Source organism: Podarcis gaigeae, assembly GCF_964106915.1.
Source record: "Podarcis gaigeae genome assembly, chromosome: 2".
Classification (NCBI taxonomy): domain Eukaryota; kingdom Metazoa; phylum Chordata; class Lepidosauria; order Squamata; family Lacertidae; genus Podarcis; species Podarcis gaigeae.
In genome coordinates, this window is record NC_139679.1 from 97,743,118 (window position 1) to 97,760,474 (window position 17,357).

The following is a 17,357-nucleotide window of genomic DNA, read 5'->3' on the forward strand; positions in this document are numbered from 1 at the left end:
TCTGATGGATTTTACCCTTGCATGTTTTCTTATTACATACTTGGGCACATTTAGATTGGACCCTGACTTACTAGTGACTAATGAGTCATAGGTCATTCAGTCCGATCCCCTGCTGAGGCAGGAAATCTCCTGCAATCCACCAGGATTGTGCTGTGAGTTAGTTATGTAATTGAATTCAATGTGAAAAGGTAATCATGTGTTAAGTTCCTGTGAAATCAGTGGGAACACAAGTCCTACTAAATTATGACCAACCCACTGTGTATTGTAAAACACTTAGTTTCTTAGGTACTTCCAACAACATACTTCAGGCACCATTGGATCATTCAGTGATGCCTGACCAACATAGGTACACAAAAGAATTATTTTTGCCTCTAAAAACATTGCATGGATTTCTGGCACAAGTAGCTCCCTTCCAGTCAGAAGCCATGTCAAGAAGAATGGTGTCTCACACAGGAACAGAGGATGTGGGATGTTTGGGGATGGATGAATAGTTCTTTCCTTTCCACGCCTTACATGCTTTTGTGGAGGGCCTTCATTATACGAAGTCCAGGAAAAACTATGGTGGGTGCAACTGAAAAACAGACACCAACAAACTTGACCAATATGCCCTTCAGAGGTTCTCCCAGCTTCATATCCAAGAACAGCTCCCGCAGAGTTGGGAGAATGTTTAAATGATGCAACACTGGCTGACACACTTGCTGGTTTCCCATGTTATAGGGAAAACAGTGTCAGTTCTGTGGGAAAGACCCAAGTGAGCATCTTCTGCCTGCATGGCTGCCTCATATGGATGTTCTCCCAGCTGTGTGGGAGCTGCACAGAGGTATGGAGCTCAGGGAACATCTAAAGGGCACTTTCAGCTCTGAGACCAAAACGTGACATTAGACCTGAGATACATATTCAGTGAAGGAGAGGGTAGTCAAAATAGCTATGTAGTTTAAAACAAAACAAAAAAACCCCAGTATGTTTATTATGTGTTGTCTTTTTTTTCTGGTACGAGAGAAAGCCTGGCCTTCTGGAAGTGCAAATTTGACTGTATTTAACTTTACCCTTTCTTTACCTATCTTCCTTGCGCAGAAACCCTTCACTTATTAAAAACATGCAGACCAGCCACACCTACTGCTCACCTCTCAGTGCTGCTTTACAGGTAAGATTAATGAGTGTGGCAAATATGCCACATAGGCGTGTGTGTGTGTCTTCCTACTCGTTTCAAAATATATTAGCCTTGCTCTAATTAGATATTAAATTTTAATTCCGTTAAACTTTTTTCTTAAGTGCATAAAGCATCATGGTCCCTGGAGGCAAACACATATCAGGCCGCTTCAGCATTAGCTAGATGCTTAGCATTTTGAATATTGTGGCAAAAAAATTAAAAGTTCACTTATTAATATTTATCAGCAGTATCATAATTTCCATCCTCTTATTTCAGAATTTCACTTGAGGCAAAAATACCACAAGTGTAATTACTCTAGCACAGCTATTAATGTGCTGAATGATAGGATACTGTATCACATGACCTTCTATTGTTCGTGGCTTTAAAGGGAAAGCAGATTCACACACACAGAGAGATTTTTCTTTTAAGGATCTTTCAGTTGCTTGTTTTTCTGTTATGAAACAGCTAACACTTGCATCACGCTGGAAGAAAAGAGATGTCACTTTTGTGCTGCCGATAACAAATGATTTTAAGGGAAATGTCTAGATACTTTCTCACGTGGGTAAGCAGTTAAGAATGTATAAACAAGCTTCTGAACATTTTCTAGACATGCAAAATTATAAAAATTATTTAGGCCAACCAAAAGCATGCATTTTTTCACAGTTTTGTGTTCAAATTCCCTAGAAAACATTCTCACTACTTCCCCTCAATATGTTTGGTGTGGAAATAGATGTAACTAATAAACATTTGTATGGTTGTCGCTGTAAAGAGATAAGTTTTCGTGATTCTTCTATGATGCTTCTCACACTTGAAAGGTCTTTAATTTTTGCGAGGCACAGACCACGCATACAGATGGCAATCCACCTCGGATTCTGCTCAACAAGAAAATCCCCACTGATTATAACTGAGCTGGATTGCATACCCACACTTGCATATGGGCGCGCGCACAGACACACACACAGACACAGACACACACACAGGTTTTTTGTGTCTGTGGGAAAATGCTTCTGAAGGCATTCTACTTGGCCAATATGCAAAACTGTAGGTGGTGACATGACACAGTTGCCTGTACCCCTCTGTAATAAGTTGTATTGTCATAAGCCTATCTGGATGCAGAGTCACAGTATACGTGCATTTTTCATGCCATAGCATTTCTGAGAGGTTTGCTGGACTTTCCCTTTTAGTTTTAAAACAAGAAGGGGATTGATTAAGAAGGGAGTAGCAGCCCCACATTACCCCTAATTACTTCAGTTTATGTAGTAACTTCTGAAAAGCAAATGAAAGCATGTGCAAATGAAGCAACTGTAAATACCATTCATTAGGATCTTATTTTCCCTCGAGTCTTGTGAAGTGCGGTTTTTAAAGACATGCTCCGTCTGCGGAATAGTATTAAGATTACAAGCACATTTTGCATTCATGAGGCTGAAAGGCAAAAATGAAGTGATCCAGCATTCCTTCAGCTTCTGTTAGCTATGTGACTAATTTCAATTAATATGCTTATCATACAGAACAGTTCGTGTTTTAGTTCTAAGACATGTGTTGTTGTCGTCATCTCCCCCCCCCCCCCCCGTATTATGTGATAACGTAACAGTAATTTCTGTTCTCCTGCACTACCATCATTTAACCTAAAAAAAGGGGGGGACCAAAAAAAGAAAAACATACACAAGAGGAAGGTGGTATATATTTCAAATAACATTTAATAAATTAAGGGTGCTTCCAGAAGGGAGTTTATTGTGGAATTGGTGCTTCTTGGGCACATACGTTTTTTTGCAGCGTCCACATGACAACATCAAAATGTCAGCCCCCCCTTTCCCCAAAAAAATTAATCCACATTTCCCCTTACCACAGGAAATACAGTAAATAAAAATAACCCATTACACATCTGTAGTTACTGCTGGTGTAGAAGCTACTTAGCACATTCATTCATTTCTTTTCAGCAGATAAGAGTCATTTTCACACACCTGTCCTTCTGTTTGCTCCTCACCTGAGCACAACCTAGCCATTTTTTAAAAGGCGTGCACACACACGTACGGAAATGCTTATGCACATGCCCAGAACAGAAAAGAACACGGGAGGGCCTTTGTGAACGAGGAACAAAACCCAAGAAGGCGCCAGAGACATTTTATCAAGCTTCACTCAGTGTTGTGGACAGCAATAAGCAGTTTCACAGTGAATATCCATGACTGAAAATGCAGAAATGTGTAGAAGCTAACATGACGAATACACGTGCAAAAAAAATCATATGGCCACCATCGGGAAAACAATTATTTTGTTTCTTATATTTCAAATTAACTCTGCCTCAGTCAGAAAGGGAGTGAGCATTTTTTAAAGCACTGTTTGTGAGTGTATAGAATTTCTTTTCTTGTTGTTGGGACTCTCAATGCTCCACATCTCTTGAAAGAATCCTAGTTCAAAAGCTGTGACTTTTAGGAAGCCTTGAGCAATTAAGCCGAATACAAAACCATACAAAATGCCTTTTCTCTGCTGCAAAAACAAGCAAAACATCTTTGATGGCTTGATACTATGTTGTATAGCAATGTAAGCAACAAATGGTTGATAGGCATGTGTTGGGAGATCATCATTTATCAAGCCATGTGCCCACATTTTGCTGGTTGTGGTAATAGTCATTACAACTAATTCCCATTCCATCATCTCAGCTTAGAGGACTACTGAAAACATAACTCATTAAGCATGCAAGCTGGCTTATATTGTTGGTGGATTTTCCAGGACGTGGCACCTTCTTCATTCAGCTGTCACAAACCATTCTGTCATTCTCTTGTCATTCAAAGCCAAGAAACAGATTTTTTTTTTTGCTCTGTTTCATGGGATATCCCCACATTCGCTTTCTTTCTTGTCCTATAGGTGAGGTAACTGTCTTCTGCAATAGTTTCCCAGAAGCACAGTATCTCTGTTTGCAATCCATCTGCTGTCAGCTGGCTCCCTAAACTCTTTCAGCAGGCAGCACTTCTACCCGTGATTTACTTCTCTGAGGCTAGACAAGGGTGAAACAACCGTCAGATCTACTGATATGCTCAATCTGGTGGAACACAAAGTGAAGCAAGAGGAATGAATGAACATCTCTGATGCTCCTGTTCTCCCTTGTTTAATTATGTGTTTCCCACGTTCTCTTTGTAGTCTCCCCTCCTAAATCAAAAAGCATTTTCAAGATATGACAGGAGCCTAGTAAAAGGAGGAGGCAACTCTAAGTTTGTAAAACATTATTATCCCTTTATATCCAAAGATAAAGTTCCAACCAAAGGGCTGTGTTTAGTGACTCATGGGGAAGCTGTGAAAAAATGTAGAAAAGTGTTGCATCATGTGCCTTTGGATCACGGCCCTGAGGGCTTTTGCGTAGGGAAAAACACCATTAGAATTTCCAGATTAACATTTCTGATCCACATCTCAGAATGTTGCCACGTGAAGATCCCCTGTTGCTTTCTATCTTGTTGCTTCTGAATGGAATTTGTCCATTTGGCCACCTGTGGTTTTTGGAGGGTGGGGGGGAATAGCAGGTGCTTTTCCTGTTCTGGCTCTTCCTAAATAAATTACTTTACTGCAATTACAAGTTATCTCGGTGGTGGGAAGTGCGTGACTCATTATTTCTCAAACTGCAGGAAGCATGAGTCTTATGTTCCCCACTTCATCAAAATTATTTTTCTGCATCTTGAATAAAAAAAGATTAATATAATCCTCTTCGTTAGAGTAGTTTTTTGATTGCACTGCATAGAGATAGGGACTGTGCTTCGGGGAGGGCCGCTAGATAGAGCATAAAAGCAGCAGACTTTTGCAGCCACCAGTGACGACTGTGTTGAATCTGTTTCTTCAGGTTACACTGCAGTAAGTAAAGAGTCAAAACATCTCAAAGTTCAGCAATGCCAGGTAGTTCAGTATGGACTAACTTGCAAATTGTTTCCTCTGTAGCACACATCCGCACTGTGATTAGCTGGTGGGTGTTTTGTTTGGTGCTAATTTCTTCAAAAGGCCTTCCCCCCCCATCTCAGATAGGCTGAACACTAGGAGAGCCAGAATCTCCTCCTTTTTGTAAAAAGCATCTCTCAGAAATTAATTGCCCTTATATTTCATTTATTTATTTTAATAGATTTGTGTCCCATATTTAAAAAGAGAAATTCTCAGAAGGCAACACGTTAAGGTGCATGGGCCAAATAAATATGTAACTGTAATATATTAAATGCATAATTTAAAACTAGGAACAGTCAATAACACTAAAATAATAAAGACAATAAATAGCCAGGGCATATATTAAAATAGCAGCTCGCCCCAGTAGAACATTAAAATGACAAAATAGTCACAGTTAAAAGGAACCACAGATTTCACCAGCCCAATTAAAATCATTAAAAAAAAACATTGCTGCAACAAACAGAGGGCCTGTGAATGTGAGGCCACAACTGAAAAACCCTCCTGGCTTGTGCCCACCAGCCTGATTGCTCCCAAAGACCGGCATATGTTGGGTCTCAAAAGTGCAGGCAAGCGAGGGGAGGGGTGCAGAGTTTTAAAAGGTTTAACACAAGAGTTGGATTGGGCGGAGGTATCCCTCGGCTGAGCCTTGCCAATCTCCGCTCATGGCACAGAACTCCCCATTCCGCCCAGAAAACAGATGGGCAGGCAGAGGTACTGCTGCTAAGAGGGAAGGGGCTAACCTAGCCTGCAATTTGCTGTATCCTGAGCTGGCCCAGCTGCCATCACTTGACAGCATTGCCCCCAAGTCAGTCCTGATCACTGCCGGTTTCAGGCTGAAACAGAGATATGCCTCCTCTCACTTCACCTTCTGCCTCAGCCAGTGTGAGCTATGTAAAATGTAGCTGCACATGTACTAGCAGTGCCTGGAATATTTCCAAGAACACAACTACTCCACCTCCAATGCTGTTTTAAATATTTCTTTTAAATAACTATCTGTCATCTATCTATCATCTATCTATCTATCTATCTATCTAATCATCTATCTATCTGTTATTGCTATCATCTTCCTGCTTCCCCTCTTGCTTCCACCTGGCCCTTTAAATCCCACAAAAATGAACCCGTCAACCTCTCTCTGGCCTAACTCCTCTTTACCCTTTTTGATGCTATGTGTATGTTGCGATCTTGCCCCTTCCAGCAATGCAGGATGCACCATTTCTGTGATTTCTCCCTCCTTGTTCTCTTTCCCATGCACCTCCGCTCACTAGGAAATTGCACTAGTAGAGTAGGACAGGGCTGTGTGTTTATTGCATTTTAAGATGCAAACAGACTAGTCTTGACTCTGTCCAGGGAGTTGGTCTAGTGGATCGCATATTGGTTGAAACCTGGCAGGCCTTTGTTGTTATTCCAATGCAGTCACATACTTCTTGGGTGGCCTTGGGCCCAGTCACTTGCTCTCAGTCTTAGCCCTTCATTTTTTTAAGTGGGAATGAAACTGTCTTGCCTCACTAAATTGTCATAAGTCTCAGTGAAATGAAGGTTGTAAAGACCTTGGCACCAGAAATGAACTCTATAAAGAACAAGTGAGGACTTCATCTCAGGTTTGCAAGTGCAAAGAAATGGTTTATCAGTTCATTTTCTGTAAAGAACATGCACTTAAGTCCAATTCTTGCACTATTTTCCATTTGAATACAAGCTAGTGAATATCTCATTTTTATATCTTAAGAGTTTGTATTGACCACTTAACAGAAATCTTCCAAACTAGACTTTACTCTGGCTCAGGGAATATTGAATATGAGGGCCTATTTACTGAAGTACCAGTGCAGCTCAGAACTGGCATGGTTAAATCACTATTTGGCAATTTGATTACATTTGACAAGCAATGTGAGAACAAAGCAGCCAAACACTGCTGCTTTATTCATTTCACTGGAATTTTGTGGGAGTCCAGTGCAAGTCCCATCCATCCAAATGAAAGTTGTCTCAAAGCAGGTACCACAAGTCAAAACAAGAATATGGAAATAATGTTACCAGGATGTTGCCTAAAATATTTGCTCTTGAATATGATTCCGTTTTCATGAATGATACACATTAGAAGAGTTCAGAAAACATTCCTGTCCCAATTACTTCCCCTAAACTAAATAACCTTTCCCCATCAACTCACATACAGATCCATCCAAGCTGTTAGTCCTGCATACTTGGGTGTAATATTCACAAGTGCAGCCATGTGGAATTACACCACAAGGAGGTACATGGGAAGATGGTAAGGAGTTCATATTACAAAATGAGCAAACAGGAACACAGGAAGCTGTCTTTAGCCATGTCACACCGCTGGTCCATCTAGTACACAAGTGGCACCAGAGCTCCAGAATTTCAGACATGAGTTATGAGCTCTATCTGGTGACCCTAGGAATTTATCCTAGTGCCATTGGTGCTAATGTAAATAGCAGCGAGGGGACAATTTTTGAGGTAAGGCATTTTTTAAAAAACCCTTCACCTACACTATGGTCCCAATCCAAAATGCCTGTATTCTGGGTTTGTTTGCTTTTTTTAAATAAAGAACCAAGGCCAGATCTATAATTTAACATATTTAATTTGTCCCAGTCATCGTTTGAATTCTTCCCTGAGTGTGAATGGGATGATATTGTATTTGGTAGTTACTACAAGTAGAAAACAGAGCTTTGTGAAATCTTAGCTACACTCTAGCCAGTGGTGGAAATAATTAAGTGGGGATTTTATTCATTATATTTAATGAAAACATAGTGCAAACAGTGTTACCTTGCAGCTGATCTGTGGCACATGTATGAGCATGTGTTGCTATGGATTCTCATGTCTTGTTCTTTGACTCGACAGGCTTCAATGGCTGAGAACAGTATACCTCTGTACACTACTGCTTCCATGGGAAATCCCACTCTGGGCAGTTTAGCCAATGCTATGCGGGAAGATCTTAATGGTGCAATGGAGCATGCGAACAGTAATGGGAGTGACAGCAGCCCAGGACGTTCCCCTATGCAAGCAATGTAAGTAGAGAGGAATGTTGCTGCTGTTTACATTTATCTCCTGTCTCTCTCCCTGCCCCTCTTCCAGTGAAGCCAAAAATATAAACTCCAGAAATGTTTGTGCCAACTTGAAGAAAAGGAACCATTTACCTTTAGTCTGGTCTGATAAATCCACCTGGGCATTGTTAACTCACTTTTCACTCAGTCGTTTGGCTTGTAAACCACCAGTTTGCAGAAATGGCATTCTGAAAATGCATTTCTTTGGGAGATTTTTTTGTCTCTTAATGCATTGTTTCCACTTGGATCCTTTAATGAATCTGGAAAGATCAATTAATCACCATTTTCCCATGGTGGCTAAAATGGAATCTTCTTGTTCAAAGAGATTGTACTCTTGAGCACAAGATGCTAGGGTCAAATCCATTAAAGATATTATAGTGCCACTGTTTTCTTTTACCACCTGTGTGGCAGACTTTCAGTAAGAACCTGGAAATATCTAACTTTCACATAAGCTTTGTGCAAGCAAGTGAATCTGGATGAAAGCTCAAGGAATAGGTGGGATCTGGTAGAGCAGCCTAAGACCTTCTGTCACCTGCACAGGAAGGGGGAGCATGTGATTCCTGTGCTGTACTTGGGTTCATTCAGACATGCCCACATAGAACTAATCCATGGTTGATCATTACATGCATCCCAAGGGGCTGGATCCCCACTAAACTGGCACGCTGGCTTCTGCCAAAAAGGGCTTTTGCTAGCACAACTGAGCTTCCACCCCCTCCCCATGCATGCCCCACACCTCCCCCAAATCTGCTCTGCTGGGTTGGGAGACAGTCCAGAACATTGGAGGGGAATGGGGGAAAGTGAAGATGACTTGTCTGGCAAGCGGGAATATGCACTGATGGAACGCTTAGAAGAGCATGATGCTGAATTCCTCCATGTATCTTCCCTGTGGACCTCCAGAAAAATGTGTCTGGCCACTGTTATAAAACTAATTTTGGGTATAAAGCACAATTCTTACACTAAACAAGTGGACTCTCATATATTGTTCGCTTAGTTGGCTTTAAAGTTCATACATTTATGTCCAAGCTACATGAGTTCTGGAAAGTTTTGTTGTTGCAAGAAGCATGCAGCAATTTGCAAGCCACCCAATTCTGTGGGGAAATGGCTAGCTCTAAACTTTCACCAGGAGCTTTGCAATTGTGTGATAACCAGGGCAGAATGATCAAACCAACAACACATTTTGTTGCAAGTCTCAAAAATTGTACATAGATTAACTGGCACTGCAAATAACTCTTTCCTCCACTTTTAGAGGTACTGGAAGTGACTGTAGGAAGCTGTATCTCAGAACGTGACCGTGAAATTATTGGTCCTGTTGCCAAAAGATCACATAGCCAATTAATAATATGGTTAAAAGAATTAATTTGTAGCCCTTCTACTTCAAAGTAATATGAATAAGGCATTGACAAAAGTAGGTCTAAATCAAAGGGTAGGAAAGCATTAACCTAGCGCCACCCTAATAATTAGTTGTGAAGGTAATTAGCATTTAATGGTTTTTAAAAAGTTTCCCACCTGCATAATATGTTGAGCAGGGGGTAAAGGAGAAAGGAAATCTAAGGCTCATAATACTTTGATATTTCAGCATTTTAAATCAGTGCACATTGTGCTTTGAAAAAAAAATCTTTAAAGATGGCAACATTCATTTTTAATTAATAATTAATTTGAACATTGTCTTTTGCCATTTACTTCAAAACATTTGAATGTGTTTAGTTTTTACAGGGATTGTTTGTGCAGTATTAATTAGCATTCCCAAAGCAGAATGACATGACATTCCTCTAGCGCTGTTTGACTGGATTCATCTTCAGGCAGTTGTACATGCAAATACTTTTATTCTCTCCATGACTATGTTAAAAGATTTGATAGTTTCTAATTCCTAGAAAAGTTGCTGGCGTGTCGGAATTTTGCAGGAGTAAAGCACCTTGTTCCCCCATGAATGAGTTATTTAAATGATGCACTTCAGATATTTTTGAAGCCAATATTTGGGTTGGTGTGTTGTTTTTTTTAATGGAGTTAGGACAACTGGAAAGTATTAGAGAATTAGTGACAGTGAACACCTAGTAAGTGTTGACATACCTTGAAATCAAATTTCCATCACTCAGTTTGCATCTCTGACACACCTTTAGGGCAAGGACGTACAAGTTGTTTGACATCTGAAAACTACATTAAATACTCCTGGATCATGTGTACGCACTTTCTATGAGGAGACCCAGATTATTACTAAAATTAGAATTCTGCAGTAAAGAGCCAAGGCAGCCATGTATGACTCACAGCCCACTGCAACCCTAAATTATTTTTGCCATGCATTGGTTTTTATCAAATCACAACTTTTTGGGATTATTTTTGTTACATTCAATGGATTTCCAAAGCCATTTCACTACAAGGGGATTTTTGCATCTTCAGTTAACCATTGTGTAGTTAAATAGTTGCAAGTATTGCAGTGGCATCAGTATACATGTAACATTGCACCTTCAGTACAGTCAAACCTCGGTTGTTAAACGCAATCTGTTCCGGAAGCCCATTCAGCTTCTGAAACGTTCGACAACTGAGGCGCGGCTTCCGATTGGTTGCAAGAGCTTCTTGCACTGGAGCAGAAGCCATGTCGGACATTCAGCTTCTGAAAAAATGTTCAAAAACCAGAGCATTTACTTGCGGATTTTCAGAGTTCAGGAGCCGAAATGTTCAAAAACGGAGCTGTTTGGGAGCCACATTATGACTGTATTTCATAAAGAGACACCAGGGGTGGGGAAATCTTACTGTAGCATGACTTGCACACTGTAGAATTCTTGCACTCTTTATACATGTTATGTCTCGGTATTGGCTGTGTTTGTAGTTAAATAACATTGCTTTGTTTGTTCTTCCATTTGGCTTGGATTTGGTTTGGAGGGTTCAAGCTTCTTACATGCTTAGCACTCATGGGAATAAGAGGAGAGGTCCTCTTTTTTTCTTCTTTTTTTAAATAATTTTTATTAGGTTTCTGTTTAACAATAAAGAACACATAATAACATAACATTTCCCAGTATCCACATTTCATACACTTCCTTGGACTTCCTCACACCTCTTGTTCCTGCTTTCTAAACTCAAAAATTTTAACAGCAAATTATTAACTTATTTCAATTTATATAATAAAGTTTTCCAATATTAAGGTCTCAAATTTTAAAATTTAGCCACTCTCTTATTAGAGCTTAATTATAAAATATTGTTAATCCAAAATTTATCCTTTCTTTCAATTACATTCAAATTTATATTCCTTATTACTAATTTATTGGAGCCATGTTAATATAAATCTTACATCTTTCTTAACATTCATACAATTTGCAATGTTTTTGTAAATAGTCCTTAAATTTCTTCCAGTTTTCCTCCACCAGTTCTTCTCCCAGGTCTCGGATTCTGCCAGTCATCTCAGCCAGTTCCATATAGTCCCATCAGTTGCACCTGCCACTCTTCCAGTGTGGGCAAATCTTGAGTTTTCCAGCCTTTAGCGATGAGTATCCTTGCTGCTGTTGTAGCATACATAAAAAAGATTCGATCCTTCTTTTGCACACTCTGGCCGACAATGCCCAAAAGAAAGGCCTCTGGTTTCTTAGGGAAGGTATACTTAAATACCTTTTTCAGCTCATTATATATCATTTCCCAGAAAGCCTTCACTCTGGGGCAAGTCCACCCAGCTTCTGTTCCTTCAGCTTCTTTACACTTCCAACATTTATTGTCAGAAACATGATATATCTTTGCAAGCTTGACTGGAGTCATGTACCACCTATATATCATTTTCATAATATTTTCTTTCAAGGCATTACATGCCGTAAATCTCAAACCTGTGGCCCATAACTTTTCCCAGTCAGCAAACATGATGTTGTACCCAATGTCCTGTGCCCATTTTATCATAGCTGATTTGACCGTTTCATCCTGTGTATTCCATTTTAACAGCAAGTTATACATTCTTGAAAGTATCTTAGAGCTGGGTTCTAACAGTTCTGTTTCTAATTTTGATTTTTCCACCTGGAATCCTAATTTTTTATCTAGCTTAAAAACTTCTCTGATCTGAGCATAATGTAACCAATCTCGCACTTTCCCCTTTAGTTTCTCCATACTCTGCAGCCTCCAATTGTCTCCATCTTTTTCTATTATTTCCCAATATTTTGGCCATTTGGCCTCCATATTAAGTCTTTTCGGGGCCTTAGCCTCCATTGGTGATAACCACCTTGGGGTCTTGTTTTCCAGTAAGTCCTTATATTTTGACCAGACATTAAACAATGCTTTTCTAACAACATGATTCTTGAAAGCCTTGTGTATTTTGACCCTGTCATACCACAGATATGCATGCCAACCAAAAGCATTATTGAATCCTTCCAAATCTAAAACATCCGTGTTTTCAAGAAGTAGCCAATCTTTCAACCAGCAGAAAGCTGCTGATTCATAATACAACTTTAGGTCTGGCAGGGCAAATCCCCCTCTTTCTTTGGCATCAGTTAATATCTTAAACTTGATTCTGGGCTTTTTGCCCTGCCAGACAAATTTAGAAATATCTCGCTGCCACCTCCCAAAACACTCCATTTTATCCACTATTTGCAAAGTTTGAAACAAAAACAACATTTTTGGCAATACATTTATCTTGATAACAGCAATACGTCCTGACAAGGAAAGTTTCAGTCTTGACCATACATCTAGATCTCTTTTAATTTCAGACCAGCATTTTTCATAATTATCTTTAAATAGATTTCTGTTCTTCGCTGTTATGTTTACCCCTAGGTATCTTACTTTTTAAACCACATTTAATTCTGTCTCTTTCTGAAACCTTTCTGACTCTAAAAGAGTCAAGTTTTTTTCCAAAACCTTAGTTTTTTGCTTGTTAAGTTTAAATCCCGCCACTCGACCAAACTCATAAATCAGTTGCAATACCCTTTTAGTGCTAGGCTCTGGCTCCTGTAGGGTCAAAAGAGGAGAGGTCCTCTTGTGGGCGGGGGACGGGTTTACTGGTTCACTTTGCTTTTTATTATGTATTTGGTGTCTTCATTTTGTATTTTTATGTTGTGATCTTCGGATGAAGGGCAGTATACAAATTAATTAATAAAGCTTTAACCTGCCAGTTAGAAAATAGAAGCATCATCACAGAGTTGCCCACCTTCATTTCATCTCTGGTCACTGGCCATTTAAAAGAGGGATAGACCACACTTTCATTTTGTGGTAGCATTCAAAAGTAGGCAACATCTTTCACAATCTCATCCCACTGTGCAGAAGGCATGTGTGCTGCTGTCTGCTACAGCTGTGCCTGTTTTCATAAGGAAATTCCACTCACTTTTTCATGTCAGAATGACATATGAAGTAGGCAGTGTAATAGTCAAGATGCTGGTGGTGGCAAATGGAATAAGCAAAGAGAAATCCCACAGAAACCAGGTCTGCAGACTCCTACTTTTGGTGTCAGAGCATAGACTGCCCATCTCTGGACGTACAGTCTGCACTTCACATAGAGCTAGATGATGCATCTAGATTTTTGTCTTCTGCCAAATTGTTGCTTCAGCTTTTCACAGTGCAGTGCATCCAATTTTTATAAAGCATTTTCTTCAGCTTCAAAATTCAGCAAGGCGCTAATAGCAGCACCTGGGCATTTCCATTAAAGTGGTATTTTCAAGATGGGACTTGAAATGATACATGGTTGTCTGCAGATATTTCCCCTGGTGGGAGGGGTGGAGACCAAATAATCCAAATAAATAACTAGCACCAGAGATTCAGGGCTACTTCTGGTAGATCTAGTGACTGAGCAATGGCAAAGTATCTGAAAAACTTTGTGTACCAGATGTGCCCCTTGATTGTTTCCCTATGGGTAGACCTGAAAACCAAACCGGTGCTAAAACTAAGAAACATGAATTTCTTCCCTTGGCTCCCCTCACCCCATCCCACCTTTAATTAACTGAACTGGTACAACAGTCTATCACACACACACACACACACACACACACACACACACCATTTTGTTAAATGAGTATAACAATGCTGGTTTACTTTGCAGGGCTGGCAAAGCCCATGTTCTCAGCCACAGCCCTGGTGGGTATCATAATGATGGACCTTTATCTATTTCAATAGAGTAATTTTTAAAGAGTTTACATACTCAAGGATTAAGTAACACTTTAGGGTGTGAAATAAGACCTAAGAAAGAATTCCTGTCTTTGCTGCTACCTTTTTGGTTTGGACATGACAAACCTCTCTCCAATCACAGCTAATACTAAAGTCCTGGATACCTGGACTGTCTTGAGCACAGTAGAAATCACTTCTCTGCTGGGGTAGGCCAGCAGAAAGGGCTGATAAAGAAACTCTAGTTCTTTCTCTGAAGTCTAGACAATGGGTGATTCACTCAAGGCTTCTCTTTGTCTAATTGGCTAGATCTTCTTTCCTAAATGTCAGTCACTGATATATGACTTCATTCTTCCACTAAAAACACTGAGAGGCAGGAGCAGGTTAGTTTCTGACAACACAAATGAAACTAGTTCCTGCACGGTTTGCCTTGTATCTGTAGGTGCTAGGAACCTCCCCCCCCCCCCCGAAAAGAAAGGGGGGGAAAGAATGAGAGCTGGGAATCCAAGGATTATGGTTCACCCAGGGAGGGCATTTTCCTCTGCTTGAGGACGCCCATGAAAAGCACACAAAGTGATGTTCAAATGTCAAGAGAGTTTATACTGTTAGTTGGATATAATTATCCACCAGCATTCAAGCAAAGGTATTGGTACCATCCTAGGTAGTTACTTCTGCACCTGGTATGGCAATATTCTTCTTTTCCTTTAAAAAATATACTTCCCTGCCATAAAGTAAATTGTTTTTAACAATTCTGGTAGGTGTATCCTTTAAACGTTATCACAAACTATAGAGTGCCTTGTTAGCATGACAGCTAAGCAAGTATAACACTCCTGCAGAAATCTTATTGCCATCCGATTCACTGCTTTTCTTTATAATACACTGAAAATCCTTCTAATCTCTCCTTACCCCTCCACTCCACTCTTTTGAAACATTAGAAAGTAGTCACATAATTACAGCTTGGGGACATAACACTTTCATCCTGACATGCTCCAAAGGTAGCCACAAAGCAAATTGTTCCATGCTGTGTGCGCCACTAGAGCACAGTGGCTTTAAACAACAATCAGCTTTATTAAAAACCCCTCTCTTCCCAGAATGGACAAACAAAAGAATTACTCGGATGTAAACAGAAGGGAAAGTTGCACTCAGTGAGGTTATTTATAGTTAACCCCTTCAGAAGAAAGAGTCATGTAAGTTAAAAGGATTGACTGGGAATTCCGGTACTAAGGAAGGAAAAGCAAAGTCTTTTTTAAAACTCCCAGTACTGACCTTTGGAGACTGCCTTTCTTTTCTTTCTGTTGTCTCTTCTCCCGCCCCTCTTCCCAGCTGTAACAGGACTTATAAGACTTTTATATAGGAATTCTAAACCATGTGGAACATATAAAATATTCTGCTCTTCAACTCTGAACAGTTATGGGGTTTTGAGTAATGTGTGAACCAATGCTTCTTTCATTTTGACATTTCTCAATGGTATCCTAGCCCAAAAAAAGAATGTGAGTATTCTCAGATTGGTTATTTTAGGAAAGCAGTTCTTGTCTATGGACAATATATACTCAAGTTATTGTAGCATATGGGGACGCAAATGAAGCCCATTGTCCCATCTAATACAGTATTGCCAACTCTGATTGGTGGCGGCTTTCCAAAGACTTGGATATTGGTTTTTCATGCCCATAATTCTACCTGAAATCCTTTAACTGAAGGTGTTGGGAATTGAATCTGAGACCTTATACATTGATAAGGAGCTGATGTGCTTTGAACGTATAAGCATAAGAAGAAGGCATGTGCTCTGAACCTGTGCTATGGTGGCTTTTTGCCCAATATCACATATACATTTTATAATTATGGATATTAACGAGACTTTCTGTTGAGGAGAACTAAAATAAAGGGAGTATATGTCAGATTCACAGTATGAATGTTTCACAGCTACCATTTCCTCTGCTTTGAGGTCCATTCTAAAACGCAGCTTTTGTTGTCGATGTTGAAGGAGAAACAGGTTTTCCCTTCTCCCAAATCTGGGTTCCCATCTTTCTGAACTCTCTTCAACCTAGTGAAAACAAATCTGCCCTGCTAGGAACATAGCTTACCTTTGGTGCAAGCAGAAGAGGACCCTTTTTTGGAGCCACTTTAAAGGTGATGCTGCATCCCTGTCTCTCACAAGCACTTGATGGAGTTTTTCAAAATCCATTAGGTTAAATATATTTCTGCTCAGCAACCTTAATGTCCAAACACACAGATCAGAACCTTTAACCCTACACAGCTATATTTGGTGCCTGGGTTCAGCACTTACTGTGATACAGCAATGCCAAGCTACAAGGGAATGCAAGCATATAACTAAGAGAATCAAACAGAGAGAGATTTCACATATTTGCTGTTAAATTTGACAACACAGGATTATTCCTCCATGCCATTCACACATATGTAAAAAGTTTCAGTAGGGAAATGCTACATGTGATTTAAAAAATCTATATAGAAAGCTGTGGATCTAGCCAAACAGATCTTGTGTTTCTCAAAGCAGTCATAAAAACCGCTCATGAGAGGCAGCCCTTGGTAGTCTAGGAAGTAGTTCCATCACTATAAGGGTACAATGAAAGTGCCACAGGTTGACTGGGGTGTTGTTTATAGTGCATTTTGCCGCCTCGCGTTACGAGCAACTGTTATATAGTTCACGTTTCCCTACAGGCTTTCATAAACTAAATAACTCAGCAAAAGGATCATTTCTTCCCCGTGATCCTTTTCAGGAAAAGCCGTATGTTGAGGAAAATGCCTCTGTCTTGATGTAGCAATGCACAGTTCAAAACCCTGAACTGGATGAAAGATTTGAGGTGCACTTGACACATCTGGAGAGTTTCAAAGCCCACTACTAATATTAATGAATGTTTGCATTTCATTCATTTCAGTTTCTGAAACTATCATGTGGCTTGCTTCCCTTTTGGCAGCTACATGGGCTATTCTCCTTCTCATGGTGTGATTCCTGGTTTCACGCTGTGGCTGATGCTGATCAGTATAACAACAGGCAATTCTACATGTGTGTTTTTTCTGGGGTTGTGTCATTCCCAACCACTCAGAACTCAAACCCCTTCAAAGTGAAAGTTTACATACTGGATTATTTCTTTATTTTGCCTTGCCAAATTAAAAGGGTTAGATTTCGTTGACTGCAACATCCAGGGTTGTGGGTTATAAAT

The 17,357-nt window shown here is 39.9% G+C and overlaps 1 protein-coding gene across 50 annotated transcripts in view; it reads left to right on the plus strand.

Moving 5' to 3' along the window:
• Nucleotides 1-17,357, plus strand: part of FOXP1 (forkhead box P1) — a 538,949-nt gene that overhangs the window by 514,973 nt on the left and 6,619 nt on the right. For all 50 annotated transcript variants that reach the window (XR_014560509.1, XR_014560510.1, XR_014560511.1 and 47 more), the window contains 2 exons: nucleotides 1,075-1,144; nucleotides 7,916-8,082. Coding sequence is in view for 47 of the 50 variants with exons in the window: in XM_083723838.1 (XP_083579964.1) it covers nucleotides 1,075-1,144; nucleotides 7,916-8,082 (237 nt within the window). In the remaining 3 variants the exon portion in view is untranslated. The remainder of the gene's footprint in view (nucleotides 1-1,074; nucleotides 1,145-7,915; nucleotides 8,083-17,357) is intronic.